Source organism: Rhipicephalus sanguineus, chromosome 2 (assembly GCF_013339695.2).
Source record: "Rhipicephalus sanguineus isolate Rsan-2018 chromosome 2, BIME_Rsan_1.4, whole genome shotgun sequence".
In the NCBI taxonomy this organism is placed as follows: Eukaryota; Metazoa; Arthropoda; class Arachnida; order Ixodida; family Ixodidae; genus Rhipicephalus; species Rhipicephalus sanguineus.
In genome coordinates this window covers 11,702,504-11,723,436 of record NC_051177.1, presented here as the reverse complement: position 1 = coordinate 11,723,436, position 20,933 = coordinate 11,702,504, and the positions used below count along the sequence as shown (strand labels likewise).

The window sequence follows — 20,933 nt, the reverse complement described above, 5'->3', positions numbered from 1 at the left end:
ACGCTTGCTTCCATCATGTGTTCACATGATTTTGTCAGGGCTGATCGCAGAGTAGATATGGATATGCCATTCTTAACAACCTTAGAGTGGGCCGACCGGTAATCCAACATAGGCTTAACGCTCCGGGGACTATATTGCCAACAGATATGACCTGAATCAAAAGTAAGCTTAACATCTAAAAACTTTATCGAACCATTAACAGCAGTTTCTGTAGTGAAGGACAATCCCATGCCTTGCTCTCTAAAAACCTTTAATATGTCAATCATCCTCGATGTTGCCATGCCCGATTCGGTAAAAATAATGTAATCATCAACGTACCTAAAAATGGTCCGTGCAAGGCCGCAAAGATTACGTTCCACGTTTCTGTCAATCTTTGCCAAAAAAATGTTAGATAAAACTGGAGCCACTCTTGATCCGATGCATATCCCTGATCTTTGTACAAAAACGCCTCCTGCAAACCCGACAAAGGTGGCTTTAAGGTAAAAGCTCAAAAGCTTAAGGAAGCTATCTACAGGAATGCCACATCTGTTGCGAAAAGACAGCTCGTCATTGTCCTCACAAATGCATTGCTCAACACTTCCAATCAGCTGGGCTTGGGGTATACTGTAAAAAAGGTCTTCAACATCAATGCTGAAGGCAGAACAGCCTTCCAGCTCATGCACTTTCAGATAGTTCACGATTTCCATGGAACTTGACACCACAAAAGGATCGTCGAACTTCAAAGATTCCAGATGAACTTGAAGATAACCTGAGAGGACATGCAGCCATGTGCCACGCTCGGAAACTATGGCCCTGAAAGGGATATCAGGCTTGTGTGTCTTTGCCGTGTAGAAGACCTCCAGGAGCGAACCCTTGCACTTCTTGACTTTTTCCGCGACAGATTCAAGGTTGAACCCTTTGAGAAGTTCAGTGGCTTCCCGTTTTACCCTAGCCGGTTTCGGTTGAACTTGCACAAAGTTTTTTGACATGGTGGCACTTGCTTTCGCATTGAATACGTCCTGTGGATGAGTAACCAAGAAGCCTTCCTTGTCCGACTCGACACAGTACAGACCATTTGATGCCAGGTAATCAATCACTGGTTTTAGGTTCAACTCTCTGCAGGCGCCTTTCCCTTCCTTCGCCAACACGAGATCTGTGAGGCCTTCCAAATCAAGGAAGAAGGACATAGATGTGTAAGCCAGACGTCATTGGCACTAACAGATAAAGAACTGTCTTTTCTTGGCCACACTGATTAACGCCTTGCTACGGTCAACAGATTGGTTATCATCTGCCATGTTGTTAGGCTTTGATATTATGTGTGGCTTATAATTTAGTTATGTTTTGTGCGCAGTGACGCATGCGCGGCATTTTGTGTTATTTTCTTCTCTTCCGTTTTTCCTTGAATAAACTTTAGTTGAAAGTTAGCGCATGTGTTGTCGTGTTCTTCTCCCTTTGTCCCCGTTGTAAGTGCGCGCTATCCTGTGACGATGAATACGTACCAACTCGCCCAGTTTTCTGCTTTGTTATGTGAAAAATTTTGCTCCTTCATCACGCACAGTGTCCCTTGCTCCGAGTGCAGAAGACAACTTCAGCAGTTGGCGGAAATGAAAGACAGCTTGTGCAGTACACGGTGACAACAATTTCAGGCTATTCATCTACAGGGCTAATTGTCTTCTTCGCATGTAGATGTTTGCACAAGATTTTATCGGTGTTTTGCAGCATGTTATTTCATTGATGATGATATTGCAGAGATATGAGAGGAAATTGATGCTGATCTGTGAGACTGTGAGGTACAGAAATATGGGGGTAATGGTCAAGAATCACCTACCGTACTTACTCGAATCTAGGCCACTAGTTTTTTTCCAAGTACCAATGTACCAAACTCTTGGGTCGGCTTAGGTTCGAGGATTAAAAAAAAAGAAAAGAAAGTAATGCGCTAGTTTATGATCGAAACTGAGAAAAAATATGGTGTACTGTTAACGCTGCCTATAAAAGACAGTATTGCGGCAGATAGTGGCTGTGCCAGTAGCCAACAAGGAGTGCTGCCACCAGTTGTCGTTACCACCCGTTTAATGACCATGGAGATGTATTAGCTAATCACTCAAGCCATTGTGGCTTGTTGTTTGCCTGCCGGTTCAAAGTACACCCTGCAACTCAAGGTGTGGCTGATGCCACTCTCCACTGCAAAATACATTTAGCATTTTCTCTCGCAGGCACTGGAGAGCCAACCATTGCGACTTCAGTTTGGGTGTGACGATGGCCGGAAATGTGATAGCAGTCTCCGACAAGCGTGCGAGTGCAATTTATCGCTGGCAGTCCGAACACACTAACACCTTCGACTATCTGTTAGGCAGTGCATGTGGCATAGTGCCATTGTAAACCTACTGCACGCTTACATCCCAGACATGCCTTGTGCAGAACAGCTAAAGTGTGAAAGCAAGCGTAGCCTTCTCCACATTGCTCAATGTGTTGTGCGCTGTCAGAAGCGAGCGGGTTGTGCGCAAGGAAACTTCACTGCACAGACAGTAAAGCCCGAACTGCACGTATGCTCCCAAACGCGCACGGGGAGCGCGTCAGCACGCACAACCGGGGCATGTCTGGCGAGTTATGGCAGTTTCCACCCAGACATTACGCGCGAAGGTGCACGCGAGCACGCGCTTCCTTATACGTGCAAGGCATTGTTTCTTGCAAAATTACTGATAGTTCGTCAGAATATTTACAAAACCTCCTTCTGTTACCTTTTTTATTGTTATATGCATGCAAAAGTAAATAAGAACTAAAATTTTTCACATGACATGTATCATCATCTGTCAGTCAAGCCGTTGCTGGCAACAGCCATGCCACATTTGCGTATTTGCAGGGCTCCGAGCACTTCTGAACACGCGTGGTTTCAAGGTCGACATCAGATCGCAGCGAACACTCACGTACCGAGCGCGTTTTGCCGCGGTTGCTCTGTCTGCGCATGCGCGGCCTCCGGAGTGTGTACAGTGAAGGGGTCCGCTCTACGCACGGCTGGTGCAGAAGCCTAGCTCCGGTCCCAGCCGCAAATAGTCGTACCGTGCACGTGTCAATGTCCCCTTCCCGTAGCGCGCGTCATAGCAGCTACAACGGGTTCGGGCGAATAAGGCAACAGGCTAGAACAACAAACAACACTTTATTGCTGCGCTAGCAATAACGCGTAAATGTCGCGTAGAGGGATAGTCCGCTCTCGTAGAAAACAAAGGGTAACGCTTACACCTTCGGTCGATGATCGTCTGGCGGGTCTCGGGGCGGTGAGGTGTTACTTCGCAGGTCAGCAGGGCACGAGAGACCGTCTCTCTGCCTGGTCGGCAGTTTTGTTCACCTCCCGTGTCCCTCCCCACCGCGAGGGTTGTTTCCCTCGCAGGGCGAGTTCCCTTTCCCACGAGCCGGGATGCGAGGATTGGCACGCGGAGTGGCGGGAAAGAAGGGGTTGTCCGGAAAGGGCGATGGTGCTCCTCTCCTAGTGGTCCCTCGGCTCCCGCCGTCAGTTCGCGATCGCGCCAGCCTTAAGGAAATGAAATGGGCGCGCGTGCTCTCCCACAACAGCATGTGCTCGGCCAGCGTATGTGCGGTTTGGCCTTAAATGTGCGTTTGCAAGTGTCACGGGACAACCAGGTACAGTGATGGCAGGTGGCCTGCAGCACACAAATAGGGCAGTAATGGTGCATCCAGACGACAGGCCAAACCGCTCTTTTGGCCCGCGGCCTCGCCGTCACGTGACCCTCCACTTCCGGTTGGGGGAGTCCGTAGCTGGGCCGCGGATCGGGAGGGCCAACAATGCCGAAAACATTTTCACGAACCGTCCGTCCCCATCCTCGCCTGCGGGCCGCGTGCTCGGAGGGGTGGGGTGTCAACAAGACAGGTTTTTTTGCTTCTTTTTTCGGTAGCCGAGTGCGCCGGCGGCTCTTCGAACTTGCGGTTTCTCTTTCGAGACGCGCGCGCTGCATCGTCTGCGGTTGGAACAGGGCTCGGCCCGTGCTTTATTCCTCCCGTTTCGGACTGCACGTGTGTATCGCGCAGGCGGACGGGCCACTCGCGTTCCTACTGTCACGTGACTGAGCCGCCCGCGGGTCGGTCCGTCGTCTGGATACACCATAAGCGCCTTGTTTCAGAGAAGCTGCGTCAGTTTGTATTCAGTAGAGATTGCGTTGCAGCTGTGTACAAACGCATAGAGGAAAGCTGGATGAATCGTCTACTCTAGTGTCATGTAGCCTTCTTTTCCTTTTGTCCTGCTCGGCCTACATTTGAGGCAACTTTTTTTTTCCTCTCTGGCTTCAGACTTTAAGAGGTCAGTTGAGGACCAAGTAAATGCGGTGTTCGGTTGGGTGAAGTACATGAACAAACTGAAATGATTACGCCAGCTCGATGAAAAAAGTAAAAAGTTGCTGGAAGGAGGATACGTAATTCAACCGCCATTTTGTGTGTCTGTAGCGGAATTTTCTGTGATCAGGTCTGACGTAGGTTCCGAAAGCAAGATGAGCCACAAATTGAAAATCTTGGTATATCCCGAAAGCTGGCTGTATGCTTGTGAATATTTTGAGTTATACTATTTCCCTGTGGACATTTAAACATGAGCGTGATATTAGGGCAGAAATGTACAGCAGTAGGACAGCAGCTATAGAGCGCAGAACAACCCAGCTCCCCACCGGTGGCTCAGTGAACCATGGTTTTCACCTTGTACCAGAATTTTGTGAAATAAAAGATACGATACAATACAGGAGCATGGCTTGCAAAGGAATGTCTAGAATATGTTGCTGCATTCTGTGTTGTGTTGTGCAGGTGCAGGACTTGGCCCACCACTTGCTACGGCTGCCACCTTGTGATGCTGTGGAGCCCCAGCACCTGACCCTGTGGCTTCTCTACTCAGGGGTGCCTCTGGAGTGCGCATTCTGCCCAACTGTGGGCAGTGTGGTCATCCCCAGGGACCCAGCCGTGCTCAGGTGGCTCTTTCCCTGCATCTCAAATGCAATGCAAGGCACCAGGAAGTATGCTGTTCAAGAGGCTGTATGCATGCTTCCTTCCTGGCAGCAAGAAGACCATTTTTTTACTTAGCCATCTAAAAACTGCAAGAATTAGTGCTTACAAACGGTCTTGGCTGAATGCTTTTTGATACTTTTTTAATATTCACTCGAATGTGGTGCTATGTGATCCAGAAAAGCTTTGTTGATTCAGATTTCCTGGGATTGCATGCTTGCCAACTCTCCCGATTTGCCAGGGAGACTCCCGATTTCCTACCAACCCTGTGGATTGTGTGGGCACGGACATAAATCTGATAAACAGCCCTAACCCCACCCGGAATGAAATTAACAATGACGGCAGTTCTAAAAATTTTCTGGCCTTGAGAAACCTCAACAGCTTGCCACAAAACCCTCCCCTCTACTGACTGAAGTAAAGGTGCTTGTGAGTGATCTGGCTTATTTATGGTTCGGTATGTTATCTTTAGTGTCTAGATGAGAAACTCACTATAGCATCACACTGCAGCGCACCCAAAGTTAGGTCGGCTCCCGGGAGCCGACCGTCGCTGACTGCCGCGAAAGAGGGACAGAGCCCTTCCTCATGCACCTGCACAACCTTACCAACATTACCTGCCTATAACAAACCTCCATGTAACGAATTTCTCGATATTATCAAGTTTTTCTTTTCTCCACCGTTACTCCATATAAGCGCATGTATTTGCGTCCTCTATGTAACAAAGTGGCAGCGGGAGACACCCTTGATATAAAGAATTTTCGCCGCCGACAACCTAGGGATCTTGCTCCAAATTTTGTCATTTTGGCACGAGCAGGAACCGCATGCATCTTCTGCGATTGCCCTAACGTGGCAGTGTCGCGCATGGCACGCTCGAAGCCCCGGCGACCGCGAAGCGAGAGCGAGCGCTCGTTTGTGCATGCGGGTGTGTGCGAGGCGGGCAGGCGAGGCTTACGCTCCTCGAGCCGGCTTTCTTGCCGCCACGGGCACATGCACAGACGTGCCCGCCCCCCGCCGCCGCTCGCGGGTACCTCCATGCTAACCGCGCCAGCTTTCTTAAAAAAAAAAAAAAAAGGCTTTTACATTGGCAGCACCACTTTTTGGTTGTACAAACTGCACTTCGTTAACGTGACACCAGGTGATGGCACTGAAAAAAAACTCCTTGCCCCATGTCGTTATGCTTTGAGTTCACACCGCATATGGAGTTCGCTCTTCGTTTTCAACGCCGTGCATGCGTGCGTGGTTTCACTGTGCGTGCATGGAGCAGCCCCTGACGACGTGGAGCTTTGCAATTTTTTTTATGCGAACAACTGTGTAGTCACCACCGAGGCGATGTCAGATCGGGCGCTGGTGGAAGCTGTCTGCAACCGTGGTGACAACGACGGATCTTTGGAGGTCGACTCGTCACGTGCTTTGCTGCCTTGCGCCGCACCGTGGGTTCGTGAGACCGACCTCCGAGATTGGCTCCGGCAACGCGACGGTGCCAATCTCGGAGGCCACGGCTAAATGATGACGGAGCAGCGTATTGATGTCCTACATATGTTCAGTATTGCCATTCCTCACAAACAAGCAATACTGCAAGATAACGCAGTTTTTTGCCGCTAAATAAATGTTTTGGGTGAGCTCTGCCTTCAATACCCCGTGTGTTTAATTTGTGGGTTTCTTTTCTTAATTTTCGTGCTTAAACAGGATATCACGAAAACGTGTTTATAACGAATTTTTTCAGGAATTTGTCAATTTCGTTATATCCAGGTTATAGGTTATAGGTTGCAACATAGTTATAGGTTGCGACTTACTCTGTTGGCATGTCTGAGATCTGCACCAGATCCACCATAGCAAAGCATTGCTAGTTGTTGTGAAAACTCCAAAGCAGCCACAAATTTTATCAATTTTCTTATGTTAGTGCGATTGATATTATGTTCAAGAGGACCTTGCACCAGTATATCCTCCATGTTGTCAGATTGTTGAGATTCCAAGCAATGCACTGGTGTCCAGAGAACACTTGGGCTTTTAATTAGAGCTGTGCGAATAGCAAAATTTTGGGTGCGAAGCGAATTCGAATATTGAAGTGTGAGTGCGAATCGAATAAAATATTTTTCGAATATTTTTCTAATATTTCTAGAATATTTTTCTAATACTTCGAAGCGAAATTCCAGCAAAAAAGGTTAGAGAGGATTCCTAAGCATATTCTTATGAGATAGCAACATGATGTGTTTCTTTTCGTTAGGTTGATGGAGCACTGGCGGGGTGGTGTTTGATAGCAGGCCCGTAGCCAGGAATTTTTTTCAGGGGGGGGCCCACTTGCCGAAAACCATGACTATTTGAGAAAAACACCTATTTTCATTATTTTTTTTTGGTAAAAACACCTACTTCACCAAAATTTCGGGAGGGGGGGAGGGGCCCTAGGGCCCCCCCTCCTGGCTACGGGCCTGTTTCATAGTTGTCTTATCAAGAATGAGGCAATGCAGAGGCCGAATTGTATTTATGTACATGATTTAGTGCAACCAAAGTGTTGCTGACAACACTTTACACATGATAGGCAAAAATGCCATTTCCTCAGCCTCTCCTCCTCTTTCAACTTCTGTGGAAGCCCAACTGATGTGGCGGACAAGGGTGTGCTCCCTTCAAGTCCGAAGTTCCAAATCTGCCTCGTAGACGTCGATATATATGAACATCTGAAATTCTGGATGCTAAAAAGCTTCGGCTTCCGATTTTTCGGACTTCCTGCCTAAATTTCAGGTCCAAAACAGCATTAATTGAGCCCCCACTTCCGCCACATCTTTCATCTCCATGTTGGAACCAGCGTTTTCTTGAGTTAATACATTTGCAACCGTAGCAGAGCTTGAAAGGCAGCTTTGCCGCAATACTGGGGTGCGATGAGGTGAGGCATATTGAAAATCTTGGGACCACTTTCAATCGGACGTTGGTCTCTTGGCTAAGTTCGACTGTAACGGAGCTTGAAAGGCAGCTTTGCTGCAATACCGGGGTGTGATGAAGTAAAGCACATTAAAAGTCTAGGGACCACTTCCAATCTGACGTTGACTGTGTCTTGGCAAAGCTCGACTGTAATGGAGCTTGAAAGGCAGCGTTGCCGCAATACGAGAGTGTAATAAGGTGAAGCATATTAAAAATCTGAAGGGGTCAATTTCAATTGGTCGTTGACTGTATTTGTTTTTGGGAAGTTCGAATAGCCCGAATAGTAAAATTCCAGTGTGAATCGAATCGAATAGCAAACACTATTAGAAAAATATTCGAAATTTTGAATATTCGCACACCCCTACTTTTAATACCATGCCTACTCTGCTGATTCGTTTAGTTTCTGTGGCACTGTTGGCTTTAGGACTGTCCAGGAATATCTGCTGCCAATGATGGCACGCCTAAACTTTTACTACAGCTCCGTAAGTCGTAAATGTGTGCGATATTATGGCTGCATATGAGTTATTCCAAAGCGCTGAGAATACTGAGAATGTGTGAAATTTCATTTGCTAGTTTGAAATATTGACTGCCATGAAATTCTTAGTACTGAAATATCTTGGCACCAAAACAATGGGCCTTCAGCCTTACTGGGAAAAGATTGTCAAAATGAGGCTCACAGTAGCAGCTATGTGTAACAAACGGTATTATATGAGATGAAGACTCCTTGAACAGGGGGTTGAAATTTTGGCTGTCATGAAATTCTTAGTACTGAAATATTTTGGCACCAAAACAATGGGCCTTCAGCCTTACTGGGAAAAGATTGTCAAAATGAGGCTCACAGTAGGAGCTATGTGTACCAAACGGTATTATATGAGATGAAGACTCCTTGAACAGGGGGTTGAAATATTGGCTGTCATGAAATTCTTAGTACTGAAATATCTTGGCACCAAAACAATGGGCCTTCAGCCTTACTGGGAAAACATTGTCAAAATGAGGCTCACAGTAGCAGCTATGTGTACCAAACGGTATTATATGAGATGAAGACTCCTTGAACAGGGTGTTGAAATTTTGGCTGTCATGAAATTCTTAGTACTGAAATATTTTGGCACCAAAACAATGGGCCTTCAGCCTTACTGGGAAAAGATTGTCAAAATGAGGCCCACAGTAGCAGCTATGTGTAACAAACGGTATTATATGAGATGAAGACTCCTTGAACAGGGGGTGTTGCTGGAGCCAATGTTTCGATAAGCAGTTCTTTAGGACGCATAAATATTGGCTGCAAAAACCTGCAATGGAGTCGGTGCGAAAGAAATGCTAGAGGGGTGTCTCCGAAAGGCCTCCAGTAAAATTTGTGACCAGACTGACACCTTGTCATTCTGATGAATCATGAGAACAACTGTGTATATTACAAACACATATTCTGCGTGGTTGTCAAAATGAACGACTTGTCATGGTTACTCTGCAGATTTTCTTCAGTATGTTAGCACTGGAAGAATGCTCAGACTACATAGCTATCTTTTCAAGGATGTTGTTCATCATTGTGGAGTGCCTGCAAAGTGTTCTCCAACCCGTTTCCAAATATTCACTTCAGTATCTCAAGGTTAGCTAGAGGCATTGAAGGATTCAAGCAGAGGAACCAAAACTGGCTGTGCATAACTGACAGCAAAATGGCAAACTTGAGATATTCGTGTTTTTTGATTCTCCTGCATATGTGGGCATCAGTGGTGAACGTTGCCTTTGAGATATCTTAATATGGTTTTAAGGCACGCATGATTTCTCATCTAAGTGGGCAACACCTTGCAACATTGCAACTAATACGTTGCGGATAGGGTGCCTCTGTAACCCCCCTCGCTCGGCTGTTGACAGGCTGCTCTCAAGGCCAGTGGCATTGTTTTAAGTCTCGTACCAATGAACACTTGCTTTTTTCTGAGGGGGTGCGCTCTTTCAACAGTAAGGTGTGCACACGGCTGGTGGGTGTGTCACGTGTTGTTTCATTCGGCAGGAGAACCCTAATTTATATCGCAGCACCCACATCATTTTTCTTCCCAGTATGCGGGGCTCCCAATTAAAAAAGAACTGAGACGGTCTGGCCTTGGTATATCGTGTGCCAAACGCTTAAGTCGCTTGTTGCCCCAGTACGAGTGCTGTGTGAAATGTCCTTCTTGTGTAGCGATTGGTGTAGTTCCAAATCCTGCGCACGATGCAGCTCCACTAGTGTGAGTTTCAAATTATTGCAATCAATTCTTGGTTATTCCTGTTGTTTATATTATTTTAGACTTTGTTAGCCTTGTTTTAGGCCTGTATTGACCACGTGGCATGAGGCAGTGGATGGATGACCAGCCGGGCCCCCAAAGCTTGAGTGCATGTGATCGTATTGTGCTCCACTGCGGTGGGGCACTACGCTAGCATTTAATATATGGTACATTCGAGCGTTTGAATTCAATTTTGGGGTTATCAGACACAAAGCTACTAACTAAAGCATAAAAGTCACAAAAATTTGGTGGTCAGCAATCCTTTGGCAAAGCAGATAAAAGCTGATATTGGAAAATAGACCCTTTTTGTACAAGGGCGCCCCAAGCGCCCTTCACGCGAACTGCCACAAGCTGCCATGTTTAGGTTGCCACAGCAGATGACACTCTGCGAGACTCCAACTGCTGGTGCGTGATGTGTTGCTAAAGATAATTCAAACGATGTGTTCCATTGTGTCACCAACGAGGCTACCACGACGAGAACAAAAAAGTAAGCCACGTACATTTCAAAGTTACCAATGTAAACAAATACACTGCACCTCCGCACAATACACTGTTACCGTCATTATGGTCGTGGAAGTGCTAGACGCGCACGTAGGCATGTTGTGGATTTGTACGTAAAATGCTTGTCGCGCGATGGATGACGTGGTATGGACCATCGTAAGCGCGTTGCGGGGGCTTCCAGCATCGCCAGCTCTGCGGGCATATGGGATGTAGGATGTCTGTTTGCTGACAGCGTGGTTCCAGGGCACGAAAAGTGCGAGGTGAAACTCGCAGTCTGTAGTCGGTGGGGTCAGGGCATGTTGATGAAGCGGTAGGGCAGTAATGGCGCCAAGCCGCTGTTACAAATATGTTTTGCTGAACAGGAGGATGACGCTGGCATCCCAGTTGTCGTGAAGCCTCGGCGGAGCTGGCTACACTCTGTGTCACGCATCAGGTGCAACGCTGGTGAAGCTGTGCAAGAAGTTTGGTCCGTAAAAAGTATAACTCCGCGCGTCTGTTTCCGTCGGTTTTTGCTGTTGTGAATGCTCGTGTGGGTCTAGCATGAGCCTGTGCCTGAGGCGTCGCAACCGGCTTATCCTCATGCATTGTCAGCCTATAAATGAAACAGAAATCACATTTGGGTCCGTAAAAACTTGGAACCATTTGTTTACTCCAAGTCTCACTAGCCTCTACAGTGGTGCCCCTGATGTATGAAACGGAGTATACGTGAAAGCGGTTAGCACTGGCCGCTCGAGGCTTCCTGTTGTGCGCGCCCACCTCGTTTCTCAGGCGAACAGGTCTATTCTGTCTGGAAAAGGGTTTATTCTGTCTGGCTGCCATCGTGCTGAATTCCCTTCACTGCTTTAAATGTAGCTTGGGACACTCAATAAAAATTGTGGTTACTGACCTCGTCAGAAAAAACAGTTTTGACATTTCAGAACCTGTGCTGTTTACAAAACGTCAAAACCTTTTTTTTTTACTTTGTCAGGGACTGCACTTTTCTTTGCATGCAACATCATGCCTAACCAGACGAGCTTGCATGGAATTTTTCACCAATGTAGCTTGGTACGGTTCATCATATGGTGTTGCCACCAAGAAATAGAAATGAAGTGTGGAGATTAGTTTGGTCAAGCTGCTTTGTATGTGACCTCTGCAAAAAGTTCATGTTTGTTGTGGGAACTTTCGCCTAGTAGAATGTCTTCAATCAGCAATGACAAAACTCCAGGGATGGGTGAATTGTAAATTTGAGGTTCGAAACAAAAAGTGATTTGGCCAAATAATTTAGAATAGAATAGTTTGAATAGACTATTAACACATTTTAAAGTAAAATGAGCATGACCCAACTAACTTGCACGATATTTCTAAGAAATTGTACAAGGCTTGTCACTTTCTTGTTCCGAGGTGAAGTGAAAGCAACCTTGAATAGTAGTGCGGTGCAAGTCAGAAGGGGTAAAATATTTGCTAAACCTAATGCATGCCCATGCAACACACCTTTAAACTTAAAAAAAAAAAAGAATTTAGGTGCAGGTAATGTGTAAGTTTAACCCTGAAGTGTGGCTTCGTGGCACTGCAGATTTTCTCTTGCTTGGCAGTTTCGTGGCATAGCGGCCTAGCGCTGCAGTGAAACCCCCTTTTCAGGAAAGTTATATGTGGTAAATTAAATGTCTGTTTGGAATACTGTAGTATTGGTTGGGATATTTGCCCCCTGTCTTTTCCAGACTCCTGCTGGAAGCGGGTGCCCGACTTCCCACTGCCAGTGCGGCGGGATCGGACGAAGGAGGCTCACCTGTGCCCTCAATGCCTCCCGACCCTCTGGATGCTTTGCTGGGTTCAGGGGCATCGGTTGACGACGCGGATGCCAACCAGCGGGCACTGTTGCACTCGGCTGCCTACGAAGGAGACGCTGCGATGGTGGAGCGACTCCTGCATGCCCAGGCTTCACTGGAATTGGCCGACAGGAATGGCCAAACACCGCTAAATTTGGGTTCGTTGAATGGACTGCACCAGACGTTTACAGTAGAATCTCACGGATGCCAATTCTGCAGGGGCACGCAAAATATTCATGTTATCCCAAATTTGCATCACCCAGAGACAAGCGATTTTGTACACGAACATTGATGAAACTTTTAATAATAATAACAATTGTTGGGGTTTTACATCCCAGAACAACGATATGATTATGAGGGATGCCGTAGTGGAGGGCTCCGAAAATTTTGACCGTTTGGTGTTCTTTAACGTGCACCTAAACCTAAGTACTCAGATCTTTAGCATTTCGCCTCCATTGAAATGCGATTGCCGCGGCTGGGGTTTGATCCCGCGACCTTCTGGTCAGCACTCAAGCATTATAACCACTAGACCACCAGAACGGGTGAGAGACAAACGTACTTCTTTTTTAAGTTCAAATTTGGGGATGATTTACACTTTTGTGCTCTTGGTTTCTCTGATAAGCCCTGTATGTAATGCATAAAACCAGGGAGTGATTTTGTCAGTCATGCTGCGTGCACCTATTGAGGGATGCAGGGATCGGCTAGTGGAAATTATAAAGAAATATACTTCAGGAAAAAACTTGTTTCGCTTGTACAATGTGTAATGTATGCTATAGCAAAACAATTTAACTGAAAACATGTTCAAGGTACCTAAAATAAATCGTTTTGTCAGTGCTGTCGGTGAAAAAAGGAGCTCATGATTTCACAAGAACACTGAAGTTCATGAAACCGTCGCTCTTCTTTCCTGCCACCGATTTTCGCCATTTTTGGATCGTTAGAAAGCTCAAAATCTTGCGTTTTCATTCTCACTTGCCTCCTGTACAATGGCCACATTTTGAGAAATGTGCACTGCAAAATAATCAGTGGGCAGTCTGACAAAGCTTGCGATGCCCACAGCCTTCCTATAGGATAGAAAATTGAGCGAGTTGGTACTGATTCATACTTAGGACAGTGCAGCGCTCACAGAAAGGACGAGGAACAGAAGAAGTACACAGGACAAGTGCTGACTCTCAACTGAATTTTTTATTCTGGAAAATGCAAAAAAGTAAACATGAAGAAATAATCGAGTCACATGACTTGTACTCCAGGCGAAAAACGAAAATAACATTCATGGCTGTTGCCCCGTAACATAGCATGCGCACAACTACTTTTAAGTCACATTGCCGCACGTGCTGACCAAGAACTCGTATTCCCTATCCCAAGGCTTTATCGATGGCTGGCTAACGCATCTTTCGTAGCTTCTTCTAATGTGGAAGGCCTCAATAATTTCTCGGGCAAGCTGCTTTTTGTGCCTGGAAAGAACCATGGTGTCAGTAAAGTGCGGGGTACACCCGCACTCCCGACAGTGGTCTACTAAATGAGAATGCGAGTCTTGGGTTAATGAACGCTTGTGTTCTCCCAAACGAACATTCAGACACCTTCCACTACTAGACCTACTCTATGTTTGTAAACAGCGGTAGGCGCCGTCGATATATCTAGGGCTCTTGTAGTGATGTCACGGCGCGTAGGCTCCGCCCAGACGGCCCAGCTCGACACGTCTAAGACTTCCGCACTTATATTAACAATGGCAACTGTGAAGAATTATCCGCATATGAGAATGCTATCCACAACGTTAATGTTCTTGGAGGTAAATGTGCTTGCTATGCCTCCACACAAGGCTTATGCCAAAAAATGCGTTGCGGCACATTACAATGACAAACGCGTGACAAAGCTAATCCCTTCTGCTGTGTAAGCCGCCCCGAAACATGACCGATGAGCCGGCGTCGCGGACAAGTACTCGCGTTTTGCAGCTGTGGCTAATTTCTTGTGATGGTCTTCGTAAACAGCTACTAAAGAAAAAGAAAACTTATTCCATCTTTCTTGTGCCTTCTTGCGCAAATAATGCTGATACTACTCGTCGGTACACCGTTCTTTCTTCTTTGCACGATGGAAAACAGCACACGCATGAGCGAAAACACGGCAGCAACTGCTGTAGGCACAGTGACTTCTGCCTACCGTGTGAAACTAAATGCCAGATGACAGCGCCACCGTATTTTCGTGACGTATATCCGGTGGAATTTGTCTATTGGTTCTATTGTGCCAGCATGCTGAAAGCTGCCTGTGGCAGCTGTGCACTGCTGTTACTGGCAGAGTGCTTGCCTGCTAGGCCCTTTCGCAAAGACTTTGTTGAACCCCTTCATCGACTACAGTGTTTGCAAAAAGAAGGCGTTTGAAAGCTCGTGGAAAGCAATGTGCAAGCCTCCTTTGCTTCGTACACCGAAAAACCGCAGATGGTTGTTGCAGATGAACTAGTGGTTAGATTGTGCCGGGCCAGACATTGTCTAATTCCTTCCCATAATAGTACGTAATAAACTACCAGTGATGCGGGCCATTGCCCTTTGTTGTCAAGCCGTCTGCTGTGCATCAGACGTTGTGCTGTATTACATCGGAGACGGTGTGCCGATGCCTGCTCTCGCACTGCTTTGCTTAATCGCGGGGTATGTGTGTTCCATTTTTTTGTCCTCTTTCGAGAATAGACGTCTAAAGTCATCATAGCAGAAACAGCGTGTTAGTTGCTCTTAGAAATGTGAGTAGTGTGAACAAACGAGCCTGCAGCATAGTTAAAGTCGACATAGACTCCTGGCTATCGAATGAGGTATCAGTTTCGTGGCACAAGTCCACTTTCTTGCAGATGAAAATTAGTGCTTTAACGTGTGTGGTTAATAAAGATGATAAATAAAGCTTCACCAAACCAATACCTCACTTAGTGACACATGCCTGGTCACTAAATGGGGTGGCAAAAAAAAAAACTGGTCTGGGACCAAAAATTGAAAAAAAAGAATAGATGTTTCAAAAACATTACTTTTGGATTATGCCGCTACTGATGCATAACAAACAGTTTTGATGCATCCTAGATAATCATTTTAGCCAAAACAGCCTTTTATATCACATCAGCAACTGATGGAGTAGTCTTGTTTCTTTTGCTATGTTCTCAGTTCCATTTTTCTTTATTAACCTTACAATCTTCGGACAAGCTTTTCCTCAGCTTTGGCACTCTCAGTTTGGGTCTCTTTTTTTTTTTTTTTTTCTGAAAAGCTGAATGTCTGGAGAGTGTAAGAAGGTGTCGAATGTTACTGTGGGAAGTTATAAATGCTTACAAAGGGTGAAATAAGGGAAATTTAAGAAATAAGAATCACGAAAGAATCGGGATTAAGAAAAGTCGTTTTTCTCAGTCCTTCAAATGAGAACTTTGAAACTTGATAACTTTTGCTCTAGGGAAGCTAAAACCACAAAATGCACTTGTTGCACTTGTTGATGTGTCTTTAATTCAGCAAAATTTATTCAGCCATATTAATAAAAATGCGTTTAGTGGAACCTGCAGGAACCAGGAAAATATGTTCCTTTTAACAGGAGTTCCATTTACAGAGGGATGAACAGGGAGGCACAATTCAAGTGTGAAGTCACTTGTATCGGAGGCAGCTGTTCCATTTAAGGGGGACGCGGGGATCAAATAGCAAAAATAGCCAGAAAATTCAATTTTTGGAAAACACTCGTTTTGGCATCTCTTGTCTCTTATTTACGCAGTATCTAAATGATTACGCTGAAAACATACTCTAAGTGCCCGAAAAAAATAATTTTGTAAGTGAGGTCGGTCAAAAAGAAACCCAAAATGGGTTTCTCATCTTTCCTGCCACCGAGCGCTGCCATCTTGGCGTCGTTTCAAAGCTCAAAGTTCTGCCTTTACGTTCTCCCTTTCTCACTTACGATCACTGCATAGAAAAAGTGAAAACAACAAAAAAATTGGATGGCGTTCTTGCAAACCTTGCAATGTGCGCGGCACTTCTATTGGCAGAGCGTGCGACGCCGTTGAGATACGCTTTTCTACTGCTTGTTGCCATGGCGACGGCCGCTGTGTTTACGAGCGGAGTGCTCTCTGCTTGATCACTCCGCGGCCGTATGCACATGAATCGCCGCTGTTCGAAAGGTGACGCATGTACGGGAGGCAAAGTGCAAGCCTCTTTAGTTTCCGCCCGAGGAAAACGGGGGACGGTATCGCATGGATCGGGCGAGCCAGTGATTAGATTGGGGCATACCGACTGGGTTGTCGGCACGTCATGTCATCCCTTGCCGGGACGGTAATAAACTGACAGCGATGTAAACGATAGCGCTTTGTCATCAAAAAGCTTACTACCTATCAGATGACGCGTGAGTGCCGCTTTACCGGCTATACTTCGGAGACGATCTGCCGACGCTTGCTCTCACGCCGCGCTGCTGAGACCCGAGCTTCGTGCACGCGCATTCCTGGTCCTGTTTCAATAAAACGGGCGTCGAATGTCCTTGCTAGTGGAAGAGTGTTCTCGTATCACGTAGAATAGTTAATAATGTGAGAAAATGCGTCTGCGGTACAGTTCGGTGCGAAGTCGCCGTCAGCTTCGGACTGCTGAGGAGGCATCGGCTCTGGGTGCGGGTGCGGTTTATCGTAGAAGGAAATGAATCTTTTGGCGTAAGTAGTTGACAGGGGTGATCGCAAAGCTTCACCAAACTAATATACCACTATTTAGGCCGCCTGGCGACACGTTCCGTGGCCGCAAAAGTAGTGATACAGTCCAACATGTCCAAATGTTTACCTGCCGCATCGTGCACTAGCGTTCCAGGGGGCTGCACAAAAGCGTCTGCGGTAAATGATAGAGGGTAATAAACTTCCTAAATCAGGTCAAATTAAAAAGTAGAGGCCTCAAAAGATTGCCTTCTGGCAAGGACACCAATTATTACTGTCCTGGCTCACTTTAGCATAGGGTCAACTGCGACCAAAACTTTGTTGTCCATTTTCTCAAAAGAGTGTTTTGTGCCTGCCACTTCGCTTGTGGAAAGGATAGCACAACTATGGCTTGACCGATTTATGGCTTGACCGATTTTTATGCTGTTTGTTTTATTGTAACCCATAGACTGTTCTATACTTCAAGACACTCTTGGAATTTTCATTTAGGCTTTCATTCTTTTCTTATTTTATAATTACTGCATGGCACGATTAGCTGACACAAAGGCATTTGCATGTAATGTTCTGCAGTAAATTATTAGGGCCGTAAAAAAAAATCTAGAAGTGTCATTAAAGGAGTCCTGACACAAAAACTTTCGCCCCGCGTTTTTTTGCTGCAATGTGTTGCTGGGGGCCTGTTAGTCATAACACGGCACATCGTTTGCTGCAGCGCGCGACAGATAACTAATTACAAGCTCCTCATTACCGACACAGCCTCAGTTTCGGTTTGACAGAGCTCCAAAAACGACAAGCCACCGGGTGCAACTATCACCACCTAGCGAGTGAAACGCTCGGTCACGTGAGCACACAGAACAGTGACGCATTTCCGCGCGGTCTGTTGTCGTCGGGCTCATCGTCGTCTGATGGCGACGATTTTCTTGCGGCGGGGATGGAATAAATTTTCGACGTGGCGAATCACTTCAGGTTTGACCCGCTGGCGAGGAGCGATTCGTCGGGAAGCACGTCAAAACAGAAATGGCGGCTATGACGTCATCGTAACTTGTACCGGCTGCAACGGTTACGTAGGGGAAGTAGGGGGGTCACCTCGGGTCACCTCCGAGGGTGTCAATGCACTAGGTGCGGCCTATAATGCTGGATCGCGCTCGCGAACTTCAAAATTCATATAAAATACCTTCCAAGCCTTATTCGCTGTCGATATTTTGCAGATGGTACACGCACGTACACGGGAATCGATCCAGCAGGCTATCTCGGCCGTGAAATTTTGTGTCAGTACCCCTTTAAGTACAAACAGTATGTGAGCAAGGATACAAAGTAGTTTCAGCCTCCTAGCATGTTTCATCACTGTGCCAGGCTTTCCACAAGCAAGGAACTTGCGAATTTTTAGAAAATAAAAACTAGTGAAGATATCTTTATGAAAATTTGAATTTGCCATTTTAAGATGATTTATATTGTTTGCGCCAAATTTCATCAACCTAGACCAAGAAACTAAATAGTTACAAAGGATCCCCGCGTCCCCCCTTAAGCAGGGATTCCATTTAATTTCATTTCTACTGTAATTGGTTTTGAATTAATGGCATAGTGTGCATAAAAACTGAGTTCATGTTTGATATGAGCACACAGAAATACTAGCCTAAATAGTAAGTATGAAAGAAAGGGGCTCACTTCTTTGTTGGACACAACCAAACGACATTCAAGCCAAGGAAGGACACTATTTGAGGCAAAAGTGGATTAAAAACACCCTTTCCCTCGGTGGCATCCTCCGATGCTCGACCAATTGAGCTATGGCAGAGGAGGGCAGTGATACTGGGAGCGTTGGCCAGCAGCGCCACTCGTAGCCACTCCTTTCATGTGGCACGTGATTTTAGCACAAGGTGGCAGCTGTCCAGTAAACCCTCGCAAGCTACCTGAAGGCATCAAGTCTGCCGGGACGAGGCCCTCACGATGAAATTATTTCACGTGATCTCTGGGCAGCCTCGACAGGTTTTGTTTTCTCGTGTCTTACTTCATCCAGCTGAACGGCTACGATATTAGGTGTTTAACCGATTCTTGGAAGGTTGCATATTCATCACTTTGTGCAGCATTTCTCGGTGTGTACACCTTTGGCAAGGAAGTGCTGGTTGAGCACAGATCATGCCTTTGCAATGCTCTAGCACGTCTTTCTCTTGGTAGGTATAGTATTTTGCTATCTGTCTTTTCTAAAACAAAGGAAAGAAGATGACTCTTAAGGGCTCATTTTTTTCTTTGTTAGACACAATATTAATGAGAACTAACAGGCAATAACGCCAAGGAAAGTATAGGGGGTGTTATCTGTAGTATTTAGAATATAAATGTGAAGAAAGTAAAGTGGACGAAAAGATAACTTGCCGCCGGCAGGGACCGAACCTGCGACCTTCGAATAACGCGTCCGATGCTCTACCACTGAGCTACGGCGGCGGTCATCCTCCCGTCCACTTTATGGGGTATATATGTGCATTTAAACCTTGGAGTGTTAGTCAGCGCCAATCGCAGCCATGGCGGCGAGTGTGGAACACTCTTTTTCTGCCTTTCTGGCGTCACGTAGCACGTGATCTTTTTACGAGCACGGCCGGTCTAGAGGCGCACGCTTGCTCCTTCCCTTACGGCCTGAGCAGCCGCCGGGAGTACAATGGAACTTTTTCTATACAGTCACGACGGCGCGCTCCGCGTGAGGGCGTCGCGAGCCAACTGCCCAAAGCGCGTTTCGCCGTATGCGCTTCGTGTTGTAAACCAGCTGTGCCCGGCCAATTTCTCATGCTAATTACTTCTTTCGGTTGTAGCAAGCGGTGAAGGAAGTACAGGTGTGTGTGCGGGGACAGTCTGCCTTTCTCGGCACTCGGCAAAAGAAGACACACGCAGCGCTACTAGCAACAACAATATTTTTAAGACCCGACCACCTCATATTCGATGGAGGAGAAAATGCCTGAGGCCCGTGTGCTTAGATTTAGGTGCACGTTAGAGAACCCCAGCTGCCACAGCAGTGCTTTTTTGGTGGGCCACGCATATTTACAACGTCACAGAGGGGAGCCATCACAGCTGCTTTGACCCACATTGTCAAGGAAAAGGCGACCTTCAAAAGACATGGGCATTCGCGACGAAAACATTGAAGAAGTGGCGGTGCCTATTCCGGAAGATGTTATTGAGGAACTTGAAGCTCTGCGAGAGCCTCCTCGCAAACCACCGAACTCTGTTGCCTATTCAGGCTTGGTGTATGTAGGTGGTTACATTGCCAAACTCATCACTGATGTCGGTTGCGAAACATGCGTCATGCTAGTGACGACAAACAAAACGAGCAGTCCTTTGTATCATCTTCTCTGTCAGCAAGAAGCCTATGATCTACACTACCCAAAGCCGGAGTTTCTATCAATGCTGGACACAATTGTGACGTATCGAGAAAGCAGTCAAATATCTTCCTCGAACGAAAATCCTCGAGACTCTGCAATTGACTGTTGAGCCATACCTTGAAGATTCGCCACTTCTGGACTGTCCGGAAGGTGTGGACAAGAGTCACGCGAGAGTGCTGGCTCATATTATTTCTGAGAAGTTTCTCCGGATTCTTCTTATTAACTACACAAAAAAGTTAACAGATCAGAATGACAGGCCTTCCGGTTTTATTCACAAGCCCTCGCGGAAGCATATCAGGCTGTGACAGACTTGACTCCTTTAAACTGTGATCGTCACTACAGTGTTTTACCAGCAGTGATTTTTTTTTCAGTTCTCCATGCGCATATTGTTGTAGTACCAAGGAAAACATTCTGTTTCCCATTGAAAGGATTCTCTGAAAGTTTTTTATGTTTCCTCTTCGTCTGCAGCGTGGCCGTCCCCATTATGCAGTGACTT

The 20,933-nt window shown here is 46.3% G+C and overlaps 1 protein-coding gene across 1 annotated transcript in view; it reads left to right on the top strand.

Annotated features, from left to right (window-relative positions):
* The window catches only part of LOC119382412 (ankyrin repeat domain-containing protein 50-like), a 191,069-nt gene that overhangs the window by 88,382 nt on the left and 81,754 nt on the right, over window positions 1–20,933 (top strand). Inside the window, 2 exon segments of the mRNA XM_037650105.2 lie at window positions 4,780–4,940; window positions 12,335–12,600. Coding sequence (XP_037506033.1) covers window positions 4,780–4,940; window positions 12,335–12,600 — 427 coding nt within the window.